The sequence below is a fragment of the Eleutherodactylus coqui genome, chromosome 1 (assembly GCF_035609145.1).
Source record: "Eleutherodactylus coqui strain aEleCoq1 chromosome 1, aEleCoq1.hap1, whole genome shotgun sequence".
Lineage (NCBI taxonomy): Eukaryota > Metazoa > Chordata > Amphibia > Anura > Eleutherodactylidae > Eleutherodactylus > Eleutherodactylus coqui.
Window position 1 is genome coordinate 235,069,543 of NC_089837.1, and position 24,281 is coordinate 235,093,823.

Consider the following 24,281-nt stretch of genomic DNA (forward strand, 5'->3'; position numbering starts at 1 on the left):
AGAGTGAGTGAACTTTGTTCTTAACTGGTCTCTGAAATCTTTGTCAAGATGATTATAAGTGATACTGTATGGGGTAGAATCTCTATCATGATATGTTAAATCTCCTGTCCCCTCTGTATATGCCTAACTATTACAATCCCATGCTGTGTATGACCAAACAAGTCATGTAACCTCTGGTGAGGGTGCATGTGCCTCCAGAGGGTTAATCCTCACAAGTCCAGTGAGCATACTTGTCATGGGAAGTGTTATGCAGTGATGTCAGGGGAGAGGTGGAGTAGAGGCAGCCTGGAGAGGGAGGGAGAGAGCTGACAGCAGTCACTGCCTAGTACTAAGATACAGCCCTGGTTTCTATGTGTGCTTCCTCGCATACGACTTGAGGCACATACAGACCCAGCATGGAAAACAAGCGACAGCCAGGTCAGTCAGTGTCGTGTCTGTATGTGTTCGCCATCCAGATGGTCTGACACCTGGCATGTGTGGTAACAATGTTCTGTGCTATCACTTCTCACTACAGGTGCACATAATGACTAGTGCCACTATGTTGTCACACCTTAACCCAAACACATTTCACAGTTTGTCACATTTAATGTGCTAACTCATTTTTATGTTTAAACATTTTTAGACTGTTAGTAAATTCAGTTCATTGCTTGGAGTAAATGATATGAAGTGCTATTACTGTAACAGGTGCCTGGAGGACTTTGTAGCAATAAATGCCAGTTACTAGACCTGATTCCTATATCTATCTATTAGAGATGAGCGAACGTGTTCTTAACGAACACTTACGCACCCAGACACCGGCTTATCCGAGGACTTCAGTGTCCGCGCGTAAGTATTCGGCCGGCGCCGGGCGGCGGGGGGAGGTGCGGCGGCGCGGGCGGCAGCAGCGGGGAACAGGGGGGAGCCCTCTCTCTCTCCCTCTCCCCCCCACTCCCCGCCGCACCCCCCCGCGCTGCCACGGCGACCCCCGAACTTTTTTCGCCCGAGCACGGAATTGCTCGCAAAGTTCGGTGCTCGGGTGAAAAGGGGCGGAGCCGAACACGTTCGCTCATCTCTACTATCTATCTATCTCATATATATCCTTAATTCTATATATCTATCTATCTCCCATATCTATCTATATCCTATCTCATATCTATCTATCTATCTATCTATCTATCATCTATCTATCTCATATATATCCTTAATTCTATATATCTATCTATCTCCCATATCTATCTATCTATCTATCTATCTATCTATCTATCTATCTATCTATCTATCTATCTATCTATCTATCTATCTATCTATCTATCTATCTATCATCTATCTATCTATCTATCTATCTATCTCATATCTATCTCATATCTATCTATCTCATGTTTATCTATTTCATATCTATCCTTAATTCTATCTATCTAATATCTATCTATCTATCTATCTATCTATCTATCTATCTATCTATCTCATATCTATCTAATATCTATCTATCTATCTATCTATCTATCTATCTATCTATCTATCTAAAGCAGCAGTGGATTATTACATTCTATCAGCTGTTGCTGTGTTGCTCCTACTTAATGACACAGTTTTAGTGCCTATATTATAAGATACCAGGACTGTTACATATTGTATTCTTGCTACTTACTTGGCAGCGTACCAAGAATAATAGTAGCAGGCAGGGTTAACTATATTTTTCCTTTATCTTGCCGGTGGATAGGATGTAAGTGTGAGTGGCAGTATTTATTATCTGATTACCTCTAGTTCCTGAATTTGTAGGTCATAGAACTGCATAAATATGCAAAATCAAATTGATGTGAGGCAATATTCTGTGCAGCATTAATTGCAGCACACAAATCTGTTAGGTAATAGCATGTTAGTTTTCCAGCAGGGATTCTAATTAAGACTTTTAGCAGAACACTCACAGTATCTTCTATACAGCTGTATGCTGTTTTCGTTGCAGATTCATGAGATAGAAACATTTAGAAACTATGGGCAAAATGTATCCTACTACTGTGCCTTGGCGTAAAACAGTCACAAACAAATGTTGCATTTGTACAAAATTTGTAATGGTTCTTAAATTTATAACAGGCATGGCAGTTTTAAGAACGTGGATGTGGCTTAGTGGGAGGGGGAGTAGCCACCTGATGTTTAATATATTTACTATTATTTAGGCCGCCTGCACATGGCTGGGTCAGAACCCCCTACAAGAATTCTCACAGCGGGAACCGACCCGCGCCCCTGCAGGACCATTGAGGTTCTCACCGGCCTCCGCGGCTCCAGCTCTCATGCGCAGAGAGGAGCCGGCCCGTCCTTACTGACATTTCTGTGCGGGCCTCTGCGAGATCCGCACAGAAATAGAGCATGCCGCAATTTGTTTTCCGCGTGTATTTTCACGCAAATAAATGGCGTCCATCTGCATAGGATTGCGTTTTGTAATGCAATCTTATGCAGGCGGGCACGGGCCGAAATTCTGTGGGAAATCCCGCCGCGGAATTGTCGCTCATGTGCAGGGGGCTTCACTCTGCAAATTGGCATAAATTATACCTAAAATCCACTCCAGCTGTACAAATGGCCCAAGGTGCAACAAATATATTAAGCTTACGCGAATTTATATTTGTCCCATCTTTCTCCAGTGGACTTCAGATTAAAACCAGCATGTGAGATGCCAGTCTTAATAAATTCCACCCTATGTCTTTTCTGGATACGTTCCTGACCAACCTACGTAAATTAAAGGGATGTAGGCTGGTCCTTTTGCCTACAGCCCATTAATTTACATGCAAAATTGGCAGGATGGGGCTGTCACAATGACCTTCCAATCCTGTAGCGTGACAGGGTACTAAAATAATCAGATCCCTATTACAAAGAACACCAAACACAGCGCTTATATTAATTACTGTGTGCTGAAATAGAGAAGCACTGCTTCCACATCCATATAGTTGCTAGGGAATCCCGTGACATCAGGAATGACATCACAGGAGGTACTAGAGGCATGCAGAGAAGATGCAATGTGCATCCTTGCTGTATGTCTGGTAACAGTGATTAATTGGGCTGTTACTATTGGATCACAGTTATCAGTGACTTGCATGTGGGAACAGTAGGGAACATATAGATAATGTCCTCCCTGCTAACCTTTGGTGCTCTAGTAAAATAGGAAACAACAAATAAAAATACAGTGAAACATGAAAGAAATTAAAAACACAATATAAACAAATTGTAAAAATAAAAAAGTTAAAAATAAAAAGCCCACTCACCCCAAACAAGGGTGCATCTTTCCGAACCCTGTACTCCAATTTTAGACAACCTGTTTTACACCAATTTTAGTCTGTTCTACCTGACCCTATCTGATTTTGTGTCCCTGCTAAAACAAATATGTGCCTGGATGATTATGATCTACGTGCAGCTAAAGCTAAGGGGGGAGAGGGGGGTAGATACATTTAAAGGCGGTTGTACTAAAAAACTATTAGCACCTATCTCCATTATACTGTATGTAATAAACATCTGAATGGTGGGGGTCTCACTGCTGAGACCCCCACCAATCCAGAGACAGGGTTCCATGTTCCCCTGCTCCATTCAATCTGACATCATTGCCAATGGATGCAGCAACCCCACAGTGATGTCAAAAGGCAGACAAAGGACTCCCATTTTCGGGATTGGTAGGGGTCTCACCGATGGTCTGCTTGAAAAAAAAAAGACTCCTGGCATATCCTATTTTGTGTCCGTTTCATGCACAAGAAATGGGATATGCCAATTCATGTCAATATACAGAATCCATGTATATTGAAGAGCACACAGATGGGTATCCCTGTGCCGTCTGATTCGAGTTGCACCCAAGTCCCTTGGCAGCAACTCAGATTGTAGTTAATGTACATCTAACCTAAGAAACAAAAAAAATCACATGATCACATTTTAGAATGCAAACAAAGGTCCAGAACACCCCTAGCCATGAAAGGATTAAATTCTTAGTCATGTAAAGCAACTCTGCATCATGATAGATAACATATGGCCACCACGTTGTAACTGTGTTGATTTTAGTATTCCTCCTATTATTTGAGGTCCGGTCCTATGGTATGCTACAGGTAATAGCCGTCAAGGGAACAGTCTGAATATAAATATTCCTTGTAGTACCAAACATGTCACCTAGATACATTTTTGTAATCTCATAGATATATAGCTGATGTAAATCCGGGTTAACAGGCTATATTCACTTGTCCACCTTTATTGTTCTAATACATCTAAGAAACAAATAGTCTTGATTTAAAAGGAAAAAGCAGCTCACCATTTTTAGTATTCAGCAGCATTACAGAGCTATGTGTCTCCATGGTTACAGACTACAGACTCTTTCAACTTCCCCTCTCTTGCTAACTTACAGACAGTGGAAGAAAGTACAAAGGAAGTGGAGTAACACATGACTGAAGAGTGGTTTATATGTAGACTGTAGGCATGTAGACTGTACTCACAAATGGTAGGATATTTGTAATCATAACTATCTGCAAAGTTCCTTCATTTATTTTTTTTCGGAGCTACATGCCATTTTTGTCTTATAAAATTGGTTGTAATAGTGCACAGAATTTTTGGCTAGGGATTACACGGTGACTTTTGGCCACAACAGGTGTTGTGCGACCAAACATTACTGTGTAGACTTATGACTTCACACTCATATTGAAGTGAATGCGGTCGCAGCGCAAGTCAAGTTTTTTTGTTACGCAGGTCAGAGAAAAATCTATCAAGGTTGGATTATTTGTGACTTGTGGTCGTGACAAACTGCGGCTCATTGTGACCATATTCACTTTTATGTGAGTCAGAGGTTTGAGGTCTATACAGCAAATTTTAGTCAAACAACCCCTGTGAAGGCCAAAAGCTGCCATATAGACCTAGCCTTAAACTAGCAGAAGGGCGATGTGAAGATGGACAGTTCCTGTGCTTTTACACAACATTGGATAGTACTTTATTCAAAACTCTAAAGAACCCAAGAAACTGTTTGAACGTTACAGCATATAGTTAGGCTGGGTTCACATGTCTGAGTTATGTCTTGTCATTTGTTTTCTGCCTGAGCCAAACACAATCTATGACATTTTTGTATCCTTTGGGAGGCATAAGCTTATCACTGCAAAAAACAATGCTAAACAGAGGTACCAAACCCACAAATCACTGCATAATAATACCCTCTAAAAATATATAAACCTTATATTATTATTAAAAACACCCAATATAAATATAAACACCTCACATAAATTTGATATAAAATATAATAAACCGAGGCACGATATACAGAAGGGTGTGAAGACAACAGCCCAATAGGGGTTTTACTCATGGTTCTCAGGGAATTTCAAAACCGATTGTTCCACCACTAGAGCAACAGACTAGACACATCTGCCTACCAAACTACAAAGAAAAAAGTAATGGCGTACACAAATATCTACAATATCCCTAATGCTGAACCTACCTAGCCACTCGCCCTGATAAGCATGTCCTCACTCAAATGGTTGCTCACTGCTCTCCAAACACCTATCACACTCTAGGTGCCAACAAACTGACTCATGCCAACATGTTTCCCCCTCTCCAATGATTAAGAATGTTCATCCGGAAAAAGGATACAATAGAGGTAACAATAAATATGAATTGTACACCTCCCAAATGATGAGTTCATAAAGAATTGCTGTGTCAAAACCGTCCAATAAGCACAGAAAAAGCAGCACATTCCAAAACAAAATAGCGAATAGGCAAACGACTTTATTAAGGACGACACCACAAAAACATTAAAATAAAAAAACAAGAAAAACACTCTAGTAAGTACATATAAATATTTAGCAGCAAATACACAAATAAGGTGCAATCAATACAAAAAGGGTGGAAGTCACCAGACTGTGACAGATCAAGCTCAGTGTTAGAGAGCAGCACATGTGAGCGAGTTCATGAATGAATTTAACCCCTTCCAGCAGACAGAGTATTAAGTACGGGACTAGGCGGCCCTAAGCTCTGTATTAATATCAGTAATCTCTAGAGTTACAGAGGAGGCTGTGTACTACCGCTGTTTCCCCGAAAATAAGACTGTGTCTTATATTAATTTTTGCTCCAAAAGATTTAACTTTTTTACATGTATAGCTGCCTGGACACTATTTAAATAGCTTTTTCTTATTAACTGTAACTAGGTCTTAATTTTGGAGCAGGGCTTATATTTCAAGCATACTCAAAAAAATCATTCTGCATCCTCAAAAATCCTAAAAAAATCAAGCTATGTCTTATTTTTGGGTATGTCTTATTTTCAGGAAAACGGGGTGTTTATAACACACAGGAGGTCATTATTATTTAGGGATACAGAAGGGGCTCTATTTCTAAGTGGGGGCTCCTGGGGAGTCTTATTACTAAATGTGACACCATAGGGGATCCAATTACTAAATTAGGCCCCTTAGGAGGTATTTTTACAAAGTAGGGCCTCATACAGGGCCTCATTACTAACTGGGACTACATACGGAGTCCTCTTACATAGTGGGACCAGAGCAGGACATTCTTTCTATAGGGGAGGTGGGACACTGAAAAATTGATTAGGGGTTGCAGCAGAAGAATGGAGAGAGTATGCAGAGGTGAGTCGTGTCTCTTAGAAGTCTTAATCGACCCAGGGAGAAGAAAATTATATACAGACGACTAAAAAGAGACAACATCATTTGTGATCACTGGAGGTAACTGCATTGTAATCATTACCACTGTGTAGGTGTAGATCCAGTATTTGAAAACATTATATGGTAATTATATTATATAGAGGTATACTAAACCTGATGCAGTATATCTAGCCCACTACATTTTAAAGGTTGCCTTAAAGAGTATATGTCATTTTTTTCTGGCTGTTCTGGTGCTGAATTTATGTTATGAAATTGGTACTGGTGCTGTATTTATGTACTGAGGTCAGTTCTAGTATTGTATGTATGTACTAAGCTTCTTGGTTCTGGTGCTGTATTTCTGTTATGCACTTGGTTCTGGTGCTGTATTTCTGTTATGCACTTGGTTGTGGTGCTGTATATTATGCGTTTGGTTCCGGTGCTGTGCATTTATGTACTGAGAATACTTCTGGTGCCATATTTATAAACGGGTGAAGAGTGGAAGGACACAATGGGGCTAAACCACACTCACCTATAGTGTCAAGTGACTGCACTATTTTGCCAGTAATTTGTTTAGCTATGGTTTGGCTGGTTGCAGGCAAATGCATTCTGTGTTTGCACCCAAAGACTGTGTTCACATGTTGTGGATTTGCTGTGGATTTTCCACAGCAGAAAAATTTGCAGCAAATTTCCACAAAAAACTGTGTCAAAATCCAGTTTTTCAATAACTGGAAAGCACCAGAGATAAATGAAAAAAGTTCTTTGTGTAGTCTCACCCGGTGTGGACAGCCCAGTACCCTAAGGTACCAGTTGCCTCACCTTTGGTATGGGGATTGTTCTTGGTGTGCTGACTCCTATGCTCGACGGCATCTGCTGGATCAGGGGAGAGCTACGGAAGTTACAGGGATCCTCACAAGTAGGGTTCCCCCCCGTAAATAAATAAAAAGGATAAACTCAGTTATAAAAGACCCTGCGCTCATAGGGTTCACCAATTCATAGTAAATATTTCCATAGATGTTTCTGCCAAACAAATGAAACTTACTTCGGAGGAGGGGGATGTGATGTCCTGTTACAGATATCTCAAGTGATTATCCAATCAGCCAGAATATTGTATAAATGTCCTTTTCTTTATTCAGCAATCATAAAATGTAAGGCAACGTGTTTCGGTGCTACATGCACATTTTTCAAGCTATACAGTGGTGTATAACATATGTATATATATATATAGTCATTTACCTGTTTCTCTTGCCATGGCATCCTCCGCTTGTCCCAATGGTAGGGAAATGGCCCTGGGCGTGGGACAATTGGGACAAGCAGAGAACGCATCTTTGGACATCTGTTGGTGGTACCCCGATTCACAGAGGATTATGAGAACCCTTTGTAGCAGACTCTTTAGCTGTATTCTCTACAGCTTTGCACTCTCAGCGATGTCGGTTCTGGCACATTAAGGAGCTGCGCTTCTCAAACAGCGTCTGCCTTCTTTCTTGTGCAACTTTTCATCTCTAATTGGCATAGATTCTCCAGGACACGTCTCCCATGGCTCCCCAAGCCAACTCCTTACTCCTTTGGCAGTTCTCTCTCCCAGCAATGCAGTCTCTCGTAACGCTTAGTACCACTGGAATTGCTCTTCAGCTTGCAGATCTCTATGATCTTAAATTCTTCAGATCTCTCACCTGACCTTTGCAGTCAATGGGAAGTCAAAACACTCCATAAATACACAAACTGCAGTAAAGTAGGGTGGCCAGTAGAAGTCACCCTTTTACCATTTATTGTAGTTTACATAACTATAGGAACCGTAACAGATCTCATTATAGCACAAACTCAAATTTGGACTCCGTTCTTATTGTAGATGTAGCCTTAGTGCTTCTTAGGGCAGACACCCACTGGCGTTTTTTTCTCCATTGCGCTGCGAGAGCAAGTGAAAACTCTCGCAGTGCAAGAAAAAAAACGGGATGACGCTGGGATATCACCAGTCTCTTCAATGGGGCCAGCGGCAGCAGCACTAGCCCCAGTAAAAAGATATGGAGAATACCGCGAACTTCTGCCACAGCTTCATGAATAGTTAAGATAGTGCTATTCATTCATGAATAGCTAAGCACTATCTGTAATTGGCTGAGCACTCAGCCAATAGCTAAGCACTAGCTGTTATTGGCTGAGTGTTCAGCCAATCAGCACAGCCCTTTCAGGAGGTGGGGATTTTTAAATCCCCGCCTGCTAAAAGTGCTGGATAGCAGTGTCCGGGAGCCCGCCGGAGGACGAGTGTGAGCAGCGGAGGGGTGAGTACTTTTTTTAAAAACTTTTTTAACCGCTTATTGATAATTTTCAGGGAAGGGCTTATACTTCAAGCCCCTCCACGAAAATCATACTGCAGGGTTTGCCAAAAACCGCTGCTTTCAATGGGATCGGCAGCAGCGCCGATCCCATTGAAAGCAATGGAATAGCATGCTGCACTTCTGCCACAGCTGTGACAGCTGTGGCGGACGTCCGTGGTATTCTCCTTATCTTTTCAATGGGGCTAGTGCTGCTGCCGCTGGCCCCATTGACCAGACTGCCAATATTCGGTCTCATTCTGGCATCTTTCTTGCGCTCGAGGCGAGTGTTTTCATTTGCTCTCGCAGCGCAAGATAGGAAATATTGCCAGTGGGTGTCCACCCTTAAACCCCTTGCAGCTGCTTCCATAAATTCCCTACAGTTTTCCTTTCTTCTGTACGTGCATGGGGATTACAAAGCCCTATTGACATGTATTGTATTATAATTTGTACTGCATGTTAAATGCAGATCTTAGAGAAATCTGCCATGTCTGAAGTCGCCTTGGAATATTTATACACAGTGCAATCAAACTATATTATTTGCCATGATTTTTGCAAAATGCTTGATCTTACAATCTACAGTCCAGAGCCCCCCAACTCCCACCCCCATGTAAACCCATGGAAAACTCAACATATCCTAAACATGTTAAAAAACTTGGTACACTATTAAATAACATCTGTTCTATAGTACAATGACACCTTTCCTTAAAAAAATCAAAGTGGCGGAAATTTCCATACAAAAAGTACTTAAAATGGCAGAGGAGGGAGGCCATTGACTGGAATAAATGAAACATCATAGAATTGACTCAACATTGTCAGGAAGCACAATCACGGGACAAAATCATGAGAATAAGCTGAAAAGCAAAACTTAGCAGCGAGCAGCAAACTCCTTTCCATAAAGCAAACGGATCTCAGTGTTGCAAGTTGCGCATCTAAATCCCAAATCTTGGCTTACAAATGTGCAACCTGCTCACATCTCGCACAGCGGTATGCACCCTCCAACAAGGACTGCATACATGGCACAAGATGTACACTGGACGGCATTGTCAATCATGAAGTACATTCTACATGGGGATCGTACAGATAGATTAGATAAAAAATATTCAAAAATTTAAAATACGCAATAATTAAATAAGTTACTCTTCCAACGTCCCTGACTCTAAAGTCACCAATCCCAAGTCACACACTTAAGACACAATACACTTAGAACACAATACAGTTAGAGGACAGCCACACACACTCAGCTTGCATACTCACTTATGTCCCATTTAAACGGAACAAGAGTCATATAAACGTCTGCATGAGTGCCGATATACCCACTAACGTCGTTAGACCCGTGCAGAGTGTTTAGACAGACATAGAACACTGCTGGATAGCTGGGTTCTTGCTCAGCGCTTAACATTCTATGTGAAGTGCTGAGCATTTACACTGAGTGAGAAGCCCCAATCCAGTGCTATTTTTTTTATCCTGATGGAAAGTCAAAGATAACGAGAAGTTAGCGAATAGCGAACAATTGTTTTGCATTTACACGGGACGATTATCGCGCAATTTTGTTTGTTTGTAGATGGCCCTTTCATTTTTGATATATAGCTCTTATATGTACGGCTTCTGTTCCTCCTCTGTTAATAGAATACAACAATGTTATCAGAAAAGTTAGAGTATTTGGTGCAATATAGATGAAACTCAAAGGGTATTGTAGCCTTTTCAATCAGGTATGTCTAATTATCTGTACAATGTACTGGAGAAGAACGTAGATACAGCGCAGAAGTGGGTGAGTTGCAACTCAGAGCTCTTCTGGACTAAAATTTCCCTTTTTTATTTTTAAATGTAAATGGGGAATAACAATAATCAATCAGTTTCTGACAACACACAACAGTTATCCTATCACTGATTGACAACATGTATAACATTTTCTTCAGCAAATCATTTTAAAGGTGAATAGGTTAATAGATGATGCATGGATCTTTTTATCAAGCAAATATATATAACCATATATAGTAATGCATTTTCTACCCAGCAGCTAGCCATAGAGAGGTCAAACATAGTTCCGTATACAGACAAGAGGAGGCTTTTTTGCTTCACCACACAATGGCTATTCCTGAATGTGGACTTATCTTCATCTCATTTTCCAGTTCAGCATTTCTCAGGGCTTAGGGAAACTCTCATAGTTGGGTAGACTGTGACTTTTGATATCCATTGGGAAGGCTTTGTCATAAAGGCATTGACTAGGGTTTGCCAACCTACATACAGCACTTGAAAACAACGTAGGCAGCTCAACATAGCAGTAATATCTGGAATATAGCCTGCATTATCTCCATTATCCATCCTTCTATTGATTTGAACCAATTGGTAGGGTTAAATATTGCAAACGTGTTACTCCACCATGAATCATGTTTTTGCTCATGTTCTATTAGACATTTATCTCTCATCTAGGCCACTACCTGTACACTGGCTTTTACTTGCATATTACCTTAAGGATCCGTGTAATGGCAATGAGTTGGTTCTATTACTTGGCATGTTCCACCCTGAGCAGCTGTAAGGTAGTCTAGAACTATGGTGTGTTGATTGGTTACTATGATCAACTGGGCTTGTACCATATTGGTTAAATTAACTAATCCCAACACTGTAAATATTTGGTCATCTGAATAGTCAGTGGCCTCTTCTAACTTGTCCCACATTAGTATGATCATTGAATAGATAAAAAATTTAGTAATAAGCCTATTATCTGCACTCATAGACACCACATAAGGTTTACCTCTGGCTTATTATCTGCTGCTCTTCTAAAAAGGATGTGTTTAGGGATACTCATATAGGAGAAACCATCATGTGGGAGTACAAATGTGGCAGGTGTAAGCCAAGCAAGGGTACATAACCTGAGCTTGTTTAATGGAAACCATTTATAGGCCTCATGTCCGCATACAATATAGGTACTTGGAGAAAGCGCAAGGACAGTATTATTGAGAACACCAGCCAACCACAGGGTCAAGATACCATCCAGTGCCCTTACATAATTTTCTTGGGTGTAGTTGGAAAGTACAGCGAGTATTTCCTGAAGGGAGTAGTTAACACAAAATAATCCCATCCCTCCAACAACTGCCGATACCCCTAGGGACTAAATTTTGGACTCAACTCCTAAGTGAATTGCGCAATAAATAAAGTATGACTATTGCCACCTTCCACATTTGGTATTAATCAGTTAAGTACCAACCAAGGATCTTAATACCAAGTTGGAACTGGAAGTGGGTCCTCTTTCTTTTGATTCTTATTGCCTACCCTCGTATATATGTAGGTGTTGGATAATTCTCTTAACTGTGGCACATTAAGAGGAATGGCTATGTATGGCATAGTGCTTGCAGCTATGGGGCTATGTGTGTATATCCAACAATTTTTACGTTTCTATGATTCATCAAAAGCCTTACCTATAGTTTTGGGATGTTTAACAAACTTATTGTCTCAATCATTTTTTAATATGCCATTGAGTCCCTCTTTGTCACGGATTGTTCATAACAGTAGAAACATCTTTCTGAACATTTTTCAGGTTCTGAGGTCAAAACATTTTTACCATGGCTCGCTTGTATTTAGGCTCTGTGCAGCCGATACGCGTCTGGTTTAGAGATGTGTATACCTGGCAATTTTAAATATGACTAAATAAAGGAAGATTATATATTTTATTCTGCAAGCAAGCGTGGATTACACTTTCCCCTGCATGGAATACTCTGTGAGTGGTAAGGAGTGTGAAATGCTTGGGTAATTCCTAACCTTTGTAGGATCTCCAGAAATATCTCACCAGTGAAATGTGTACCTCTATCATTTTCTATGACTTCTAGTATACTATATCTACAAATTAGTTTGTTCAGAAATTTCTTAGCTGTACTCTTAGCGCTAGTATTTTTTACAGGCCACACCTCTGGTCAACCTGTGAAGAGGTCTATGCAAACCAGCACATACTCTGACACAACTACCGTAGGCAGTTGTATGTAGTCAATCTGCAATCATGGAGCTGGCAGTTTGGCCTTGGAGTACAGCAAAGAGGTACTTTGGCAACTTTTTCTGGGTTGGGCGCATGTTATGCATCCCAGCACAAACCTGGTCACAGCATTGTTTAATCCTGAGGCAATCCAAGCAGAAGACAGTACACCACACCTTACCTCCTTTGACTAATGATTTTGTCCATCGCTCAAATGTGACATAATAGAGTAGAGCTTTTGAAGGAGGAATAGGTGTTTACTTTTCCTCCTGATGCCCTTATATGGCTCTGCACCCTTTCTGTACAACTCCTTTTTTCTCCTTTTGAGGCCTGTTCCTGCAAAATAGACAACAGAGAGATATCCACACTCGGTTCCATTGTAACCAGGTTAACAACTGTTATTTAATTCAGAGAAAGTTGGGCCACTTCCTTGGCTGCTGCATCTGCTCTTTAGTTCTCTGGGACCTTTTTTTCTTGGACCAAGTTGTTTTCTTGGTATGAGCCTGTACCTTGATGATGGCTATCTGTTTGGGAAGAGTTAAAGCTAATGCATTCTAGATTAGTTTACACAATGATCCAACAAAATTCCTAATGCGCTATAAGCATGAGCAATGGTGTGCGAAATTGAATGTGATTCCTAAAGCGTGCCTCAAGTCAGTCTACACATTAACAGTCTTCCTTTCAGTCAGTTTACACGTGTCAGCGAGTGCCATCAGCTCAGCCTCCAGAGCTGACTTCCCAGTAGGGGGTGGTTTCTCTTCAATTACCTCATTCTTGGTTACCACTGCATAGCCTGTTTTTTCTTGTCAATTTTCATTGTATCTGGACCCATCTACCAAAAATTTAAAATCTGCTTTAGCAATGGATGTTTCAATAACATTTTCAAGACCTCTGGTTTCATTTTCCATTAACTCTAAACAATCATGCATTTGATGCTCACCCTCTATTTTTATTTCTTCCCTGTTCTAAGTCCAGTGGAAGTAATGAAGCTGGATTCAGAATTGTACATCTTTTCATTGTAATATGTGAGGGCACTAGCAAGGCAGTTTCATACTTAGTGAGTCTGGCCACTGAGAGGTGTTAAGTGTCTGCCCTATGAAGTATTTTCAGCACTGCATGTGAAACTATGATGAGTGGGGGTGATCAAGTACAATGGGGGTGGATTTGTTGATTAGCACTGCTGTGGCCGTAAAGCATGTGCACTTAATGCTGCCCCCTGTATTATGGCATCTAATTTAGCAGAGTAGTAGGCCATTGGCCTACTTTTTCCTCCATGTTTCTGTGTGATCACACCTTGTGCATGCCCATATATCTCATGTGAAAAGAGGGTGAAGGGGATGTCATAATTTGGGAGGCTGAGAGCTGGAGCTGAGGCAATAGACCTCTTGAGATCCCGAAAATACTATTGGGCCTTTTTGGACAGTTCAACTTTTGGGAAGGACAGGCAGTCATAGAGAGGTTGCAGAAAGCTGGAGGCTTGGGATATCCATTCTCTGCAATATCCCATTAACACCAGGAAAGAGTGCAATTCTTGGGGTTTTGGCGGGAGTGGAACAGCCTGAGCTGCCTAAATTATGTCAGTGGTAATGTGCCTAGTGCCTTGTGAGATGCAATGGCCTAGGAACACGACTGTTGGTTGCCAAAGCTGAAGTTTGGACTTGGGTACCTTAAAAACATTTTCAGCAAGAAAATGCAACAGATTGATAGTCTCCAAACACTGCTCAACAGTGTCACAACACAAAAGCAAATCATCAACATATTGAAGCAGTGAGGTGTTGAGATACTTTGGGACCCGGTTTTGCAGAACTTCTTGTAGGGTTTGAGAGTACTGCCCTGGGAGTTGACAGATCCCTGTGGTAACACACACCAACAATTTTGCTTGCCACAATGCAAAAAAGCGAATAAGAGCTGAGTGCTCTCTTGCAGAGGTACACTTGATAAAGTGTTTGCAAAATCCACCACTGGGAAAAAGGTAGAACTCACCAATCCTTGTGACAACAAAAAGTGCGGATTAGGCACCAGCAAGTGTTGACAGTTGTGACAGCATTAACTGCTCATAAATGATGGACCATGTGAAAGGTTTGAGATTGCCCTTTGGCAACCATTTTCTTGACTGGGAAAAATGGAGCATTGAAAGGAGAATAACATTTTTTTATGACCCCCCCTTTCAAAGTAGGCCAGGACCTGCTCATGAATACTGGCTTCCTGAGCAGCACTCAAAGGGTATTATCTGATGTTGGGCAGTTGTATGCTAGGTTTGACTTTTACATCCACAGGAGTGACAGTATCTTTGGTACCAATGCAAGACCTTGTTGCATGTACGAAGACACATTTTCATGAGAATCTGTAACAGTAAGCACAGCACAAATGGTAATTTACTGTTGGTTAGTTAGAGGTTAGACACCTTAAGCACTGCGGAATAAGTTGGCACTATACAAATAAAGATTATTATTATTAATACCATTTGGGCTATACTCAGTTGTTACTTGTATTGCTATAAGTATATCTGCCCCTAATAAGTTGACTGGGCAAGTTTCTAAAAACAAAAATCTACCCACAACTTCTTGGCTGCCATGTAGAGTAGCAGTTATTTTGTTTTGTCTCTTGTAATTCCATTTCTTTTCCTCCTAGTCCCATCCCATGTTTCACCACCCCTGAAATCAACCCTGTTGGTATATCAGATGCTCTAAAAACTGATCTGGCTGCTCCAATGTCGACAAAACAAATGATGGGTTCACTTCCTGAGACTAGTTGTGGCAGATTGACTCTCCTCCCTCAGGAAGGCTTGTGCAATAGAGGGGTGTGGGATATTCTGATTGCCAATTTCTCATTGGCTGTTAGGGCCACTCTGAACCTTTTGTGAGTGGCCTTGTGGATTTTTGTGAGCAAAGTGACCCAATTGCTGTCAATTTTAGCATGCAAATTACGCTGGACCTTTCTTCTGGTTAGAAGGACCATATCGTTTTGGTAATGGCCCACAATGCAATTGATCTTCCTGAACTAAAAAGGCTCCTTGTGTTTTTGTCTGTCTCCGTGTAAGTTTGACAGCACAGCAGACCATCAACAGGTCATTATCCTTCATGGTCTTAGCCTCTAGTCTGACTAGCATGGGGTTATGTAGCCCATTTAGAAATCAGCAGAAGAGGATTCTCTAATCTGCTGCTGTGTCTGATTTACACCCAATGTCCAGCTGTACCTAAGCCCAACATTGTACACTCTACACAAAATCATTTCTTGACTGATCACTTTTTTCATTTGTTGGTTTCCCCACACAACATTTTGCCCAATATGGCTATATTTGTGACAACAATGTCCCATCACCTCAATAACCAAGAACCAGTGAAGTTATGTCACCCATGGTAGCAGTATATGTTGTTTGAATAGTCTGCAGTTGTCTAGCAAATCCCATAGAGCTAGTTCTGGGATCAGCCAATTACTTAACCAGGTCATTTGATCTGTTGGCATTCAGGGTTTATAAGCATTGTAGCTTAAAACTATCATTGATCTTATCTGTCTGTCCCGACATCTCCCTGAACTACTCTAGTTGTTGTCCCCATGGAATAGGCAGGGACTGGAAACCCTTGTCCACCAGGGTGGGGCCTGTGACAAGATATGCAGTAATCTGCAGATGGAGAGTTTTGTTGTCTATGGTTAGGGCATGTCCACCCCAGTGGGGAGGTAACAACAGGGGGCAGATAGGGAGGATACTTCCTCATTGTCTTCAGTCATACTTATGCCATTATACAGATAATATCCATTCACTTTTACTTCCTTATATCCTTTGTCACATACTTTCTGAAACAGAGTGATCCACTCATCAGCATCTTTTTACTATCTATGATCTTTTATCCAGTCTCCACAATCGCCTCTAAACTTTTTTTATTTCTCAACTTCAAGACAGACATTTTTGGGCATACCTGCCTTCTTAAACACCTCTTGGCATTCTCTAAGTATCCCCTTACCAAAGTAATTACTCATGACCTCCACTGCAGTAATTTCTCTATCTCCAGTCCAGGTACTGCCTCGATTTCCCATCTCAGATAGGTATATAACAATCTAACAGAGATTTTCCAGATTAACTTAACCTGTTAGTCCAGAATCCCAGATTCTGGTTTAATTTAGTCAGGCTTTGTAATCCTAGATTCCAATTAAATCTGTCTGGCAATCGGGTAGCCTTTCCTCTTGGTCGTTTTTAACACACAATCACAAAACAAAGAGGCACAACAATGTTAACAGGAGCCTAAAGCCTTCAATGCAATATATCAGAGGAGGTTTGTCTCACACACTATTGCATTCATGAATCTCCAGTTCACTTACAATAACCCTCTTGACAACATGTTTAACATTTTCATCATGATGCATGAATTTCGTAATGTTATAAGCAAGCAAATATATATAACAATATAGTAATCCCATCACCCCGAAGATTTTCTACCAGCAGCTAGCTTTGCGATAGCTCAAATATAGTTCCACCTACAGTTCCTCATTTTGACTGCTTTTACGAGCCTTAAGCAATATTGTAATAACTGAAAAGAATGATGTGTAAAATAATTTGGATAGATTACTCTTACAGTAAGCATATAAAGTAAATTAAATATGTAATATTAAAGGGAAAACATATTTCCGTGCCTGCCTTCCTCATCTGATTTCCTGTCACAGGAATTTGCTCTGGAGGTCTCCTTTATGTACTTCAGCCACTTCCCTGTAGTGAAGCCCTCTGTTTGATGCTTATCAGCCCCCATCTTGATGCTGAGACTCCACATTTAACTTTCAGTTCCACATCAATCCCATGATGCATCAGCACAGAAGTAGCTGAAGCTATACCATTCTGCCTGCTGGGCATTCAATCTAATTATCATTACCTTCTATATTATTCTAAATAAGCTACAGACCCTATTTCTACAATCTGGATAATGAGCTGTGATCTCCTATTGCATATGCGTTACAGTAGCTGGGTGATTATCATCAGTAACTATGACAGGAGTGTCTGTATCCGCCTTTAGGCAGTTTCTGTGGTTAGATTCATGTAACAGCATCTGATAGACTGAGAAATTGACTAGTTTCAGACATCAGAGCCCCAAATAAATCTGAACAGGTCAGAATTGAGATCGTCTGATGATCTGAGGAGAAAGAGGCCAGGACTTCCAAATAGAAAAGAAGTACTATGGGTCCTTTTAGAGAAAACTATTATTATTTGAATGAGCTAACGAGTGAGTGACATCATTGCTCTCGTGTGGCCTGTTTAGACAGGCAGATACATAGTTGGCTTGTTCAAATGAGAATCTTTTAGAATCGTTCAGTCTTTCACATTTGTTGTATAAGAGAATGAAAGCTGCTTGTGAGGATTACTAAAAAGTCTAAAATCACTAATGCCAAACATAAGGTTAAGGTGGACGAGTGTCGCTGTTCAGGGGAATGATGGCTTACTCTGAGAATAAAAAGAAGATCAGTGAAAACATGATAGTTGATACACAAGTGCCTATCATATTAGTTGGAGATTTCAATAATGATGCCAGATTGAATTTACACACTTTAAGCTTCATGAAAATGTATTTTATTCTAGCTTATCTGTCCATCGAATCCCGCTCGACTCTGGGTGGTACAAATCTAGATTTAACTTTCGCATGTAATTTTGACCTCGATCTTTTACCATATGTATGTTACTTCTCATACCACAGACCTGTTGTACAACCAAAATAAAATGTAAACCTATACTGACAAGATATTTTATTACAACAATACTATCATGTGGTTTGTATTCTGCACCCCTAAAGACTTGCGGCTGGGACCCTGATACATCCCTGTATTTTTTTTTAATGATAATTATCGTTCCATCTAAAAACATCTTAACCAAGATAACACTGGTTCACTTATATATACTGGTGGGCTAGCTACATCATGAATAAATGAAGCTGGAGTGGCCCTTTAAAAAGTATAAAAACATAGGAAAAATATAGACAAAAGTTGATGAACATTGTCTACATTTCAAAGATTTGCATTCAATTAGTTTATTTTGCTGAACACTGTAGCATAATTATCTATACATGCTTGCTTATGTTTTTTTTACTGTTTTCCTGTAGCCTGACGTATTATACATTATGCTATTCTGCACAATCGGTTTCTCCCTCTTGAAAATGCATACGTTTTAAAAACAAAGGAGGATCAGCAAACTAGACAAACAACTTTTTCCAAGGTCCTCCTGTTTTTAATCTTCATAAAAACTGTATAAATGTATGCAAAGATATAAAAAATGTTAAGTTTTTAATGAAAACATTTACACTTTTGTGATATATACAATAACTTATATAACATACGCATAAAACGTGTAAATACTGCCGTACTAAAATTATGATATTGGATGATGTAAGAGCAGATGTTATTTACAGACTAAACACGAGTACAGTGGAATACAGCAAAACCTCTCCAGAAGACCTTCTCTTTGAGTAGACCACCCCATTATCAAGATCAAATTTCTCATAACAAATTTTCCTTAGAAGGCCACTCCTAAAGAAAACCATTTTCAATGCAATTTTGGTTGGTCGCCTCAAATATAGTTCCATCTACAGGCAGTTCCTCTTTTTGACTGCTTTTATGAGTCTTAGGCAATATTGTAATAACCCAAAAGAATGATGTGTAAAGCAATTTGGATAGATTACTCTTATAGTAAACAAAGAGGGATCCTTTATTTTTTTTTACCTTGATAAGTATAATAGCGTTTGTGTAGTATACATTTTTGTACTGTGCTTTTTCCATTGTCATATTAAGTAAGGCTGAGAATGAGTATGAGCTTTGAAGTTTACAGTAGTTTGCGTGGCAATGGAAAAGCAAATTGTGCTTCAGCAAATAGTGATTTAGAAACTGTATATTGAAGTTCTTCACACGTAGTAGCACAAAGTAATCAAAAAGCTGCAGTCCAGCAAAAATTGTGCACGCCAATAAAAAAATTACTAAAAATTATGTAATGTTTATTGGATACCATTGCCTTTTTGCCCTATTATGTATTTTGGTAGCTAATAAAAATAATATACCTCTACTCATTTTCTATGGGTGTGCGCAATTCTTGGTGGGTGGGTGCTTTGTTTTCATTGCACGTGCCTTGATGCATTTCTGCAGCACACTGTCATTTATAGTGGTGCCCATTCTTTATATATTTGCATAATGAAATAAGAATAACATAGATATGTAGCTGAGTTTAGTTAGTTACTAGAGATGAGCGAGCGTACTCGTCCGAGCTTGATGCTCGTTCGAGTATTAGGGTGTTCGAGATGCTCGTTACTCGAGACGAGCACCACGCGGTGCTCGACTCCATTACATTTCCTTCCCTGAGAAATGTGCGCGCTTTTCTGGCCAATAGAAGCACAGGGAAGGCATTACAACTTCCTCAGGACTGTGACATTCCAGCCCTATCCCACCCCCCTGCAGTGAGTGGCTGGGGAGATCAGATGACACCCGAGTATTTAAATCTAACCCGCCCGCGGCTCGCCACAGATGCATGCTGACAGAGATCAGGGAAAGTGCTGCTGATGCTGTTGCTGCTATAGGGAGAGTGTTTGGAGTTATTTCAGTCTTCAAGAACCCCAATGGTCCTTCTTAGGGCCACATCTGACCGTGTGCAGTACTGTTGAGGCTGCTTTTAGCAGTGTTGCACAATTTTTTTTTTTGTATATCGAGCGTGCAGACCATAGCGTCCTCAGTCTGCAGTCATTTTACAGAGTATAGGGGCAGTACTGGTGAGGCAGGGACAGTGGTACAGGGAAAGAGGTATACTGGCTATATAGGCAGTGGGCTTTTTCAAAAAAAATTGGGGAAAAATACTATATTTGGGCTGCCTGTGACCGTCTTCAGTTTACTGCGTGTTTGCTGGGGGTAGTAGTCGCTAATTAATACCCAGCTAAGCGTTACAGCAGGCTTGCGCATAATTGTTTCCTGGCTCTGCTGTGCCCGTTACATGATCGCCGTCATCCCGCCAGAGGGAAACAGTATACATAATATACGGTCTGGTCTGTCTGGTTTTTCACCTCACCGTTTAAAAAAATAGAAGCAAAATACTTAAAGCCTACCACTGGCCTTTGGCCACTTGACTGGTTCTGCACTGTGAATTCCAGTAGCTCAGTCATACGCACCTAGGTCTCACTACAGGCTTGCGCATAATTGTTTCCTGGCTCTGCTGTGCACTCCGTAAGCGAAGTCAGCCTCCAACCACAGGCCAATAAGCAGCACATTTAATTACAGCGTTCTGTTTCTGCTCTACTCATAATACACCATGCTGAGGGGTAGGGGTAGGCCTAGAGGACGTGGACGGGGGCGAGGACGCGGAGGCCCAAGTCAGGGTGTGGGCACAGGCCGAGCTCCTGGTCCAGATGTATCGCAGCCGACTGCTGCGGGATTAGGAGAGAGGCACGTTTCTGGGGTCCCCAGATTCATCTCATAATCAATGGGTCCACGCGGTAGACCTTTATTAGAAACTGAGCAGTGTGAGCAAGTCCTGTCGTGGATGGCAGAAAGTGCATCCAGCAATCTATCGACCACCCAGTCTTCTACGCCGTCCACAGCTGCAACTCCGAATCCTCTGGCTGCTGCTCTACCTTCCTCCCAGCCTCCTCACTCCATGAAAATGACACATTCTGAGGAGCAGGCAGACTCCCAGGAACTGTTCTCGGGCCCCTGCCCAGATTGGGCTGCAATGGTTCCTCTCCCACCGGAGGAGATTGTCGTGACCGATGCCCAACCTTTGGAAAGTTCCCGGGGTCCAGGGGATGAGGCTGGGGACTTCCGGCAACTGTCTCAAGAGCTTTCAGTGGGTGAGGAGGACGATGACGATGAGACACAGTTGTCTATCAGTGAGGTAGTAGTAAGGGCAGTAAGTCCGAGGGAGGAGCGCACAGAGGATTCGGAGGAAGAGCAGCTGGACGATGAGGTGACTGACCCCACCTGGTTTGCTAAGCCTACTGAGGACAGGTCTTCAGAGGGGGAGGCAAGTGCAGCAGCAGGGCAGGTTGGAAGAGGCAGTGCGGTGGCCAGGGGTAGAGGCAGGGCCAGACCGAATAATCCACCAACTGTTTCCCAAAGCACCCCCTCGCGCCATGCCACCCTGCAGAGGCCGAGGTGCTCAAAGGTGTGGCAGTTTTTCACTAAGAGTGCAGACGACCGACGAACTGTGGTGTGCAAGGTTTGTCGCGCCAAGATCAGCCGGGGAGCCACCACCACCAGCCTCACCACCACCAGCATGCGCAGACATATGATGGCCAAGCACCCCACCAGGTGGGACGAAGGCCATTCACCGCCTCCGGTTTGCACCACTGCCTCTCCCCCTGTGCCCCAACCTGCCACTGAGATCCAACCACCCTCTCAGGACACAGGCACGACCGTATCCTGGCCTGCACCCACACGCTCACCTCCGCTGTCCTCGGCCCTATCCAGCAATGTCTCTCAGCGCAGCGTCCCGCCATCGCTAGCACAACTGTTGGAGCGGAAGCGCAAGTACGCCGCCATGCACCCGCACGCTCAAGCGTTAAACGTGCACATAGCCAAATTGATCAGCCTGGAGATGCTGCCGTATAGGCTTGTGGAAACGGAGGTTTTCAAAAACATGATGGCGGCGGCGGCCCCGCGCTACTCGGTTCCCAGTCGCCACTACTTTTCCCGATGTGCCGTCCCAGCCCTGCACAACCACGTCTCCCACAACATTGTACGCACCCTCACCTACGCAGTTACTGGCAAGGTCCACTTAATAACGGACACGTGGACAAGCACAGGCGGGCAGGGCCACTCTATCTCCCTAACGGCACATTGGGTGAATTTAGTGGAGACTGGGACCGAGTCAGAGCCTGGGACCGCTCACGTCCTACCCACCCCCAGAATTGCGGGCCCCAGCTCGGTGCTGGTATCTGCGGCGGTGTATGCTTCCTCCACTAAACCACCCTCCTCCTCCTCCTCCTACGCAACCTCTGTCTCGCAATCAAGATGTGTCAGCAGCAGCACGTCGCCAGCAGTCGGTGTCGCGCGGCGTGGCAGCACAGCGGTGGCCAAGCGTCAGCAGGCCATGCTGAAACTACTCAGCTTAGGAGAGAAGAGGCACACAGCCCATGAACTGCTGCAGGGTCTGACAGAGCAGACCGACCGCTGGCTTTCGCCGCTGAGCCTCCAACCGGGCATGGTCGTGTGTGACAATGGCCATAACCTGGTGGCGGCTCTGCAGCTCGGCAGCCTTACGCACGTGCCATGCCTGGCCCACGTCTTTAATTTGGTGGTTCAGTGGTTTCTGAAAAGCTACCCACGCTTGTCAGACCTGCTCGGAAAGGTGCGCCGCCTCAGCGCACATTTCCGCAAGTCCAACACGGACGCTGCCACCCTGCGGACCCTGCAACATCGGTTTAATCTGCCAGTGCACCGACTGCTGTGCGACGTGCCCACACGGTGGAACTCTACGCTCCACATGTTGGCCAGGCTCTATCAGCAGCGTAGAGCTATAGTGGAATACCAACTCCAACATGGGCGGCGTAGTGGGAGTCAGCCTCCTCAATTCTTTACAGAAGAGTGCGCCTGGTTGGCAGACATCTGCCAGGTCCTTCGAAACTTTGAGGAGTCTACCCAGATGGTGAGCGGCGATGCTGCAATCATTAGCGTCACCATTCCTCTGCTATGCCTCTTGAGAAGTTCCCTGCAAAGCATAAAGGCAGATGCTTTGCGCTTGGAAACGGAGGCGGGGGAAGACAGTATGTCGCTGGATAGTCAGAGCACCCTCATGTCTATATCTCAGCACGTTGAGGAGGAGGAGGAGGGGGAGGAGCATGAGGAGGAAGGGGAAGAGACAGCTTGGCCCACTGCTGAGGGTACCCATGCTGCTTGCCTGTCATCCTTTCAGTGTGTATGGCCTGAGGAGGAGGAGGATCCTGAAAGTGATCTTCCTAGTGAGGACAGCCGTGTGTTGCATACAGGTACCCTGGCACACATGGCTAACTTCATGTTAGTATGCCTTTCTCGTGACCCTCGCATTACACGCATTCTGGCCACTACGGATTACTGGGTGTACACACTGCTCGACCCACGGTATAAGGAGAACCTTTCCACTCTCATACCCGAAGAGGAAAGGGGCTCGAGAGTGTTGCTATACCACAGGACCCTGGCGGACAAACTGATGGTAAAATTCCCATCCGACAGCGCTAGTGGCAGAAGGCGCAGTTCCGAGGGCCAGGTAGCAGGGGAGGCGCGGAGATCAGGCAGCATGTACAGCGCAGGCAGGGGAACACTCTCCAAAGCCTTTGACAGCTTTATGGCTCCCCAGCAAGACTGTGTCACCACTCTCCAGTCAAGGCTGAGTCGGCGGGAGCACTGTAAAAGGATGGTGAGGGAGTACGTAGCCGATCGCACGACCGTCCTCCGTGACGCCTCTGCCCCCTACAACTACTGGGTGTCGAAGCTGGACACGTGGCC

At 42.9% G+C, this 24,281-nt stretch overlaps 1 protein-coding gene across 1 annotated transcript in view; it reads left to right on the forward strand.

Annotated features, from left to right (window-relative positions):
* Positions 1-342: 342 nt before the first annotated feature.
* TPD52L1 (TPD52 like 1) overlaps positions 343-24,281 on the forward strand; it is a 148,917-nt gene continuing 124,978 nt past the window's right edge. Inside the window, exon 1 of the mRNA XM_066606719.1 lies at positions 343-417. Coding sequence (XP_066462816.1) covers positions 396-417 — 22 coding nt within the window. The 5' untranslated portion in view covers positions 343-395. The remainder of the gene's footprint in view (positions 418-24,281) is intronic.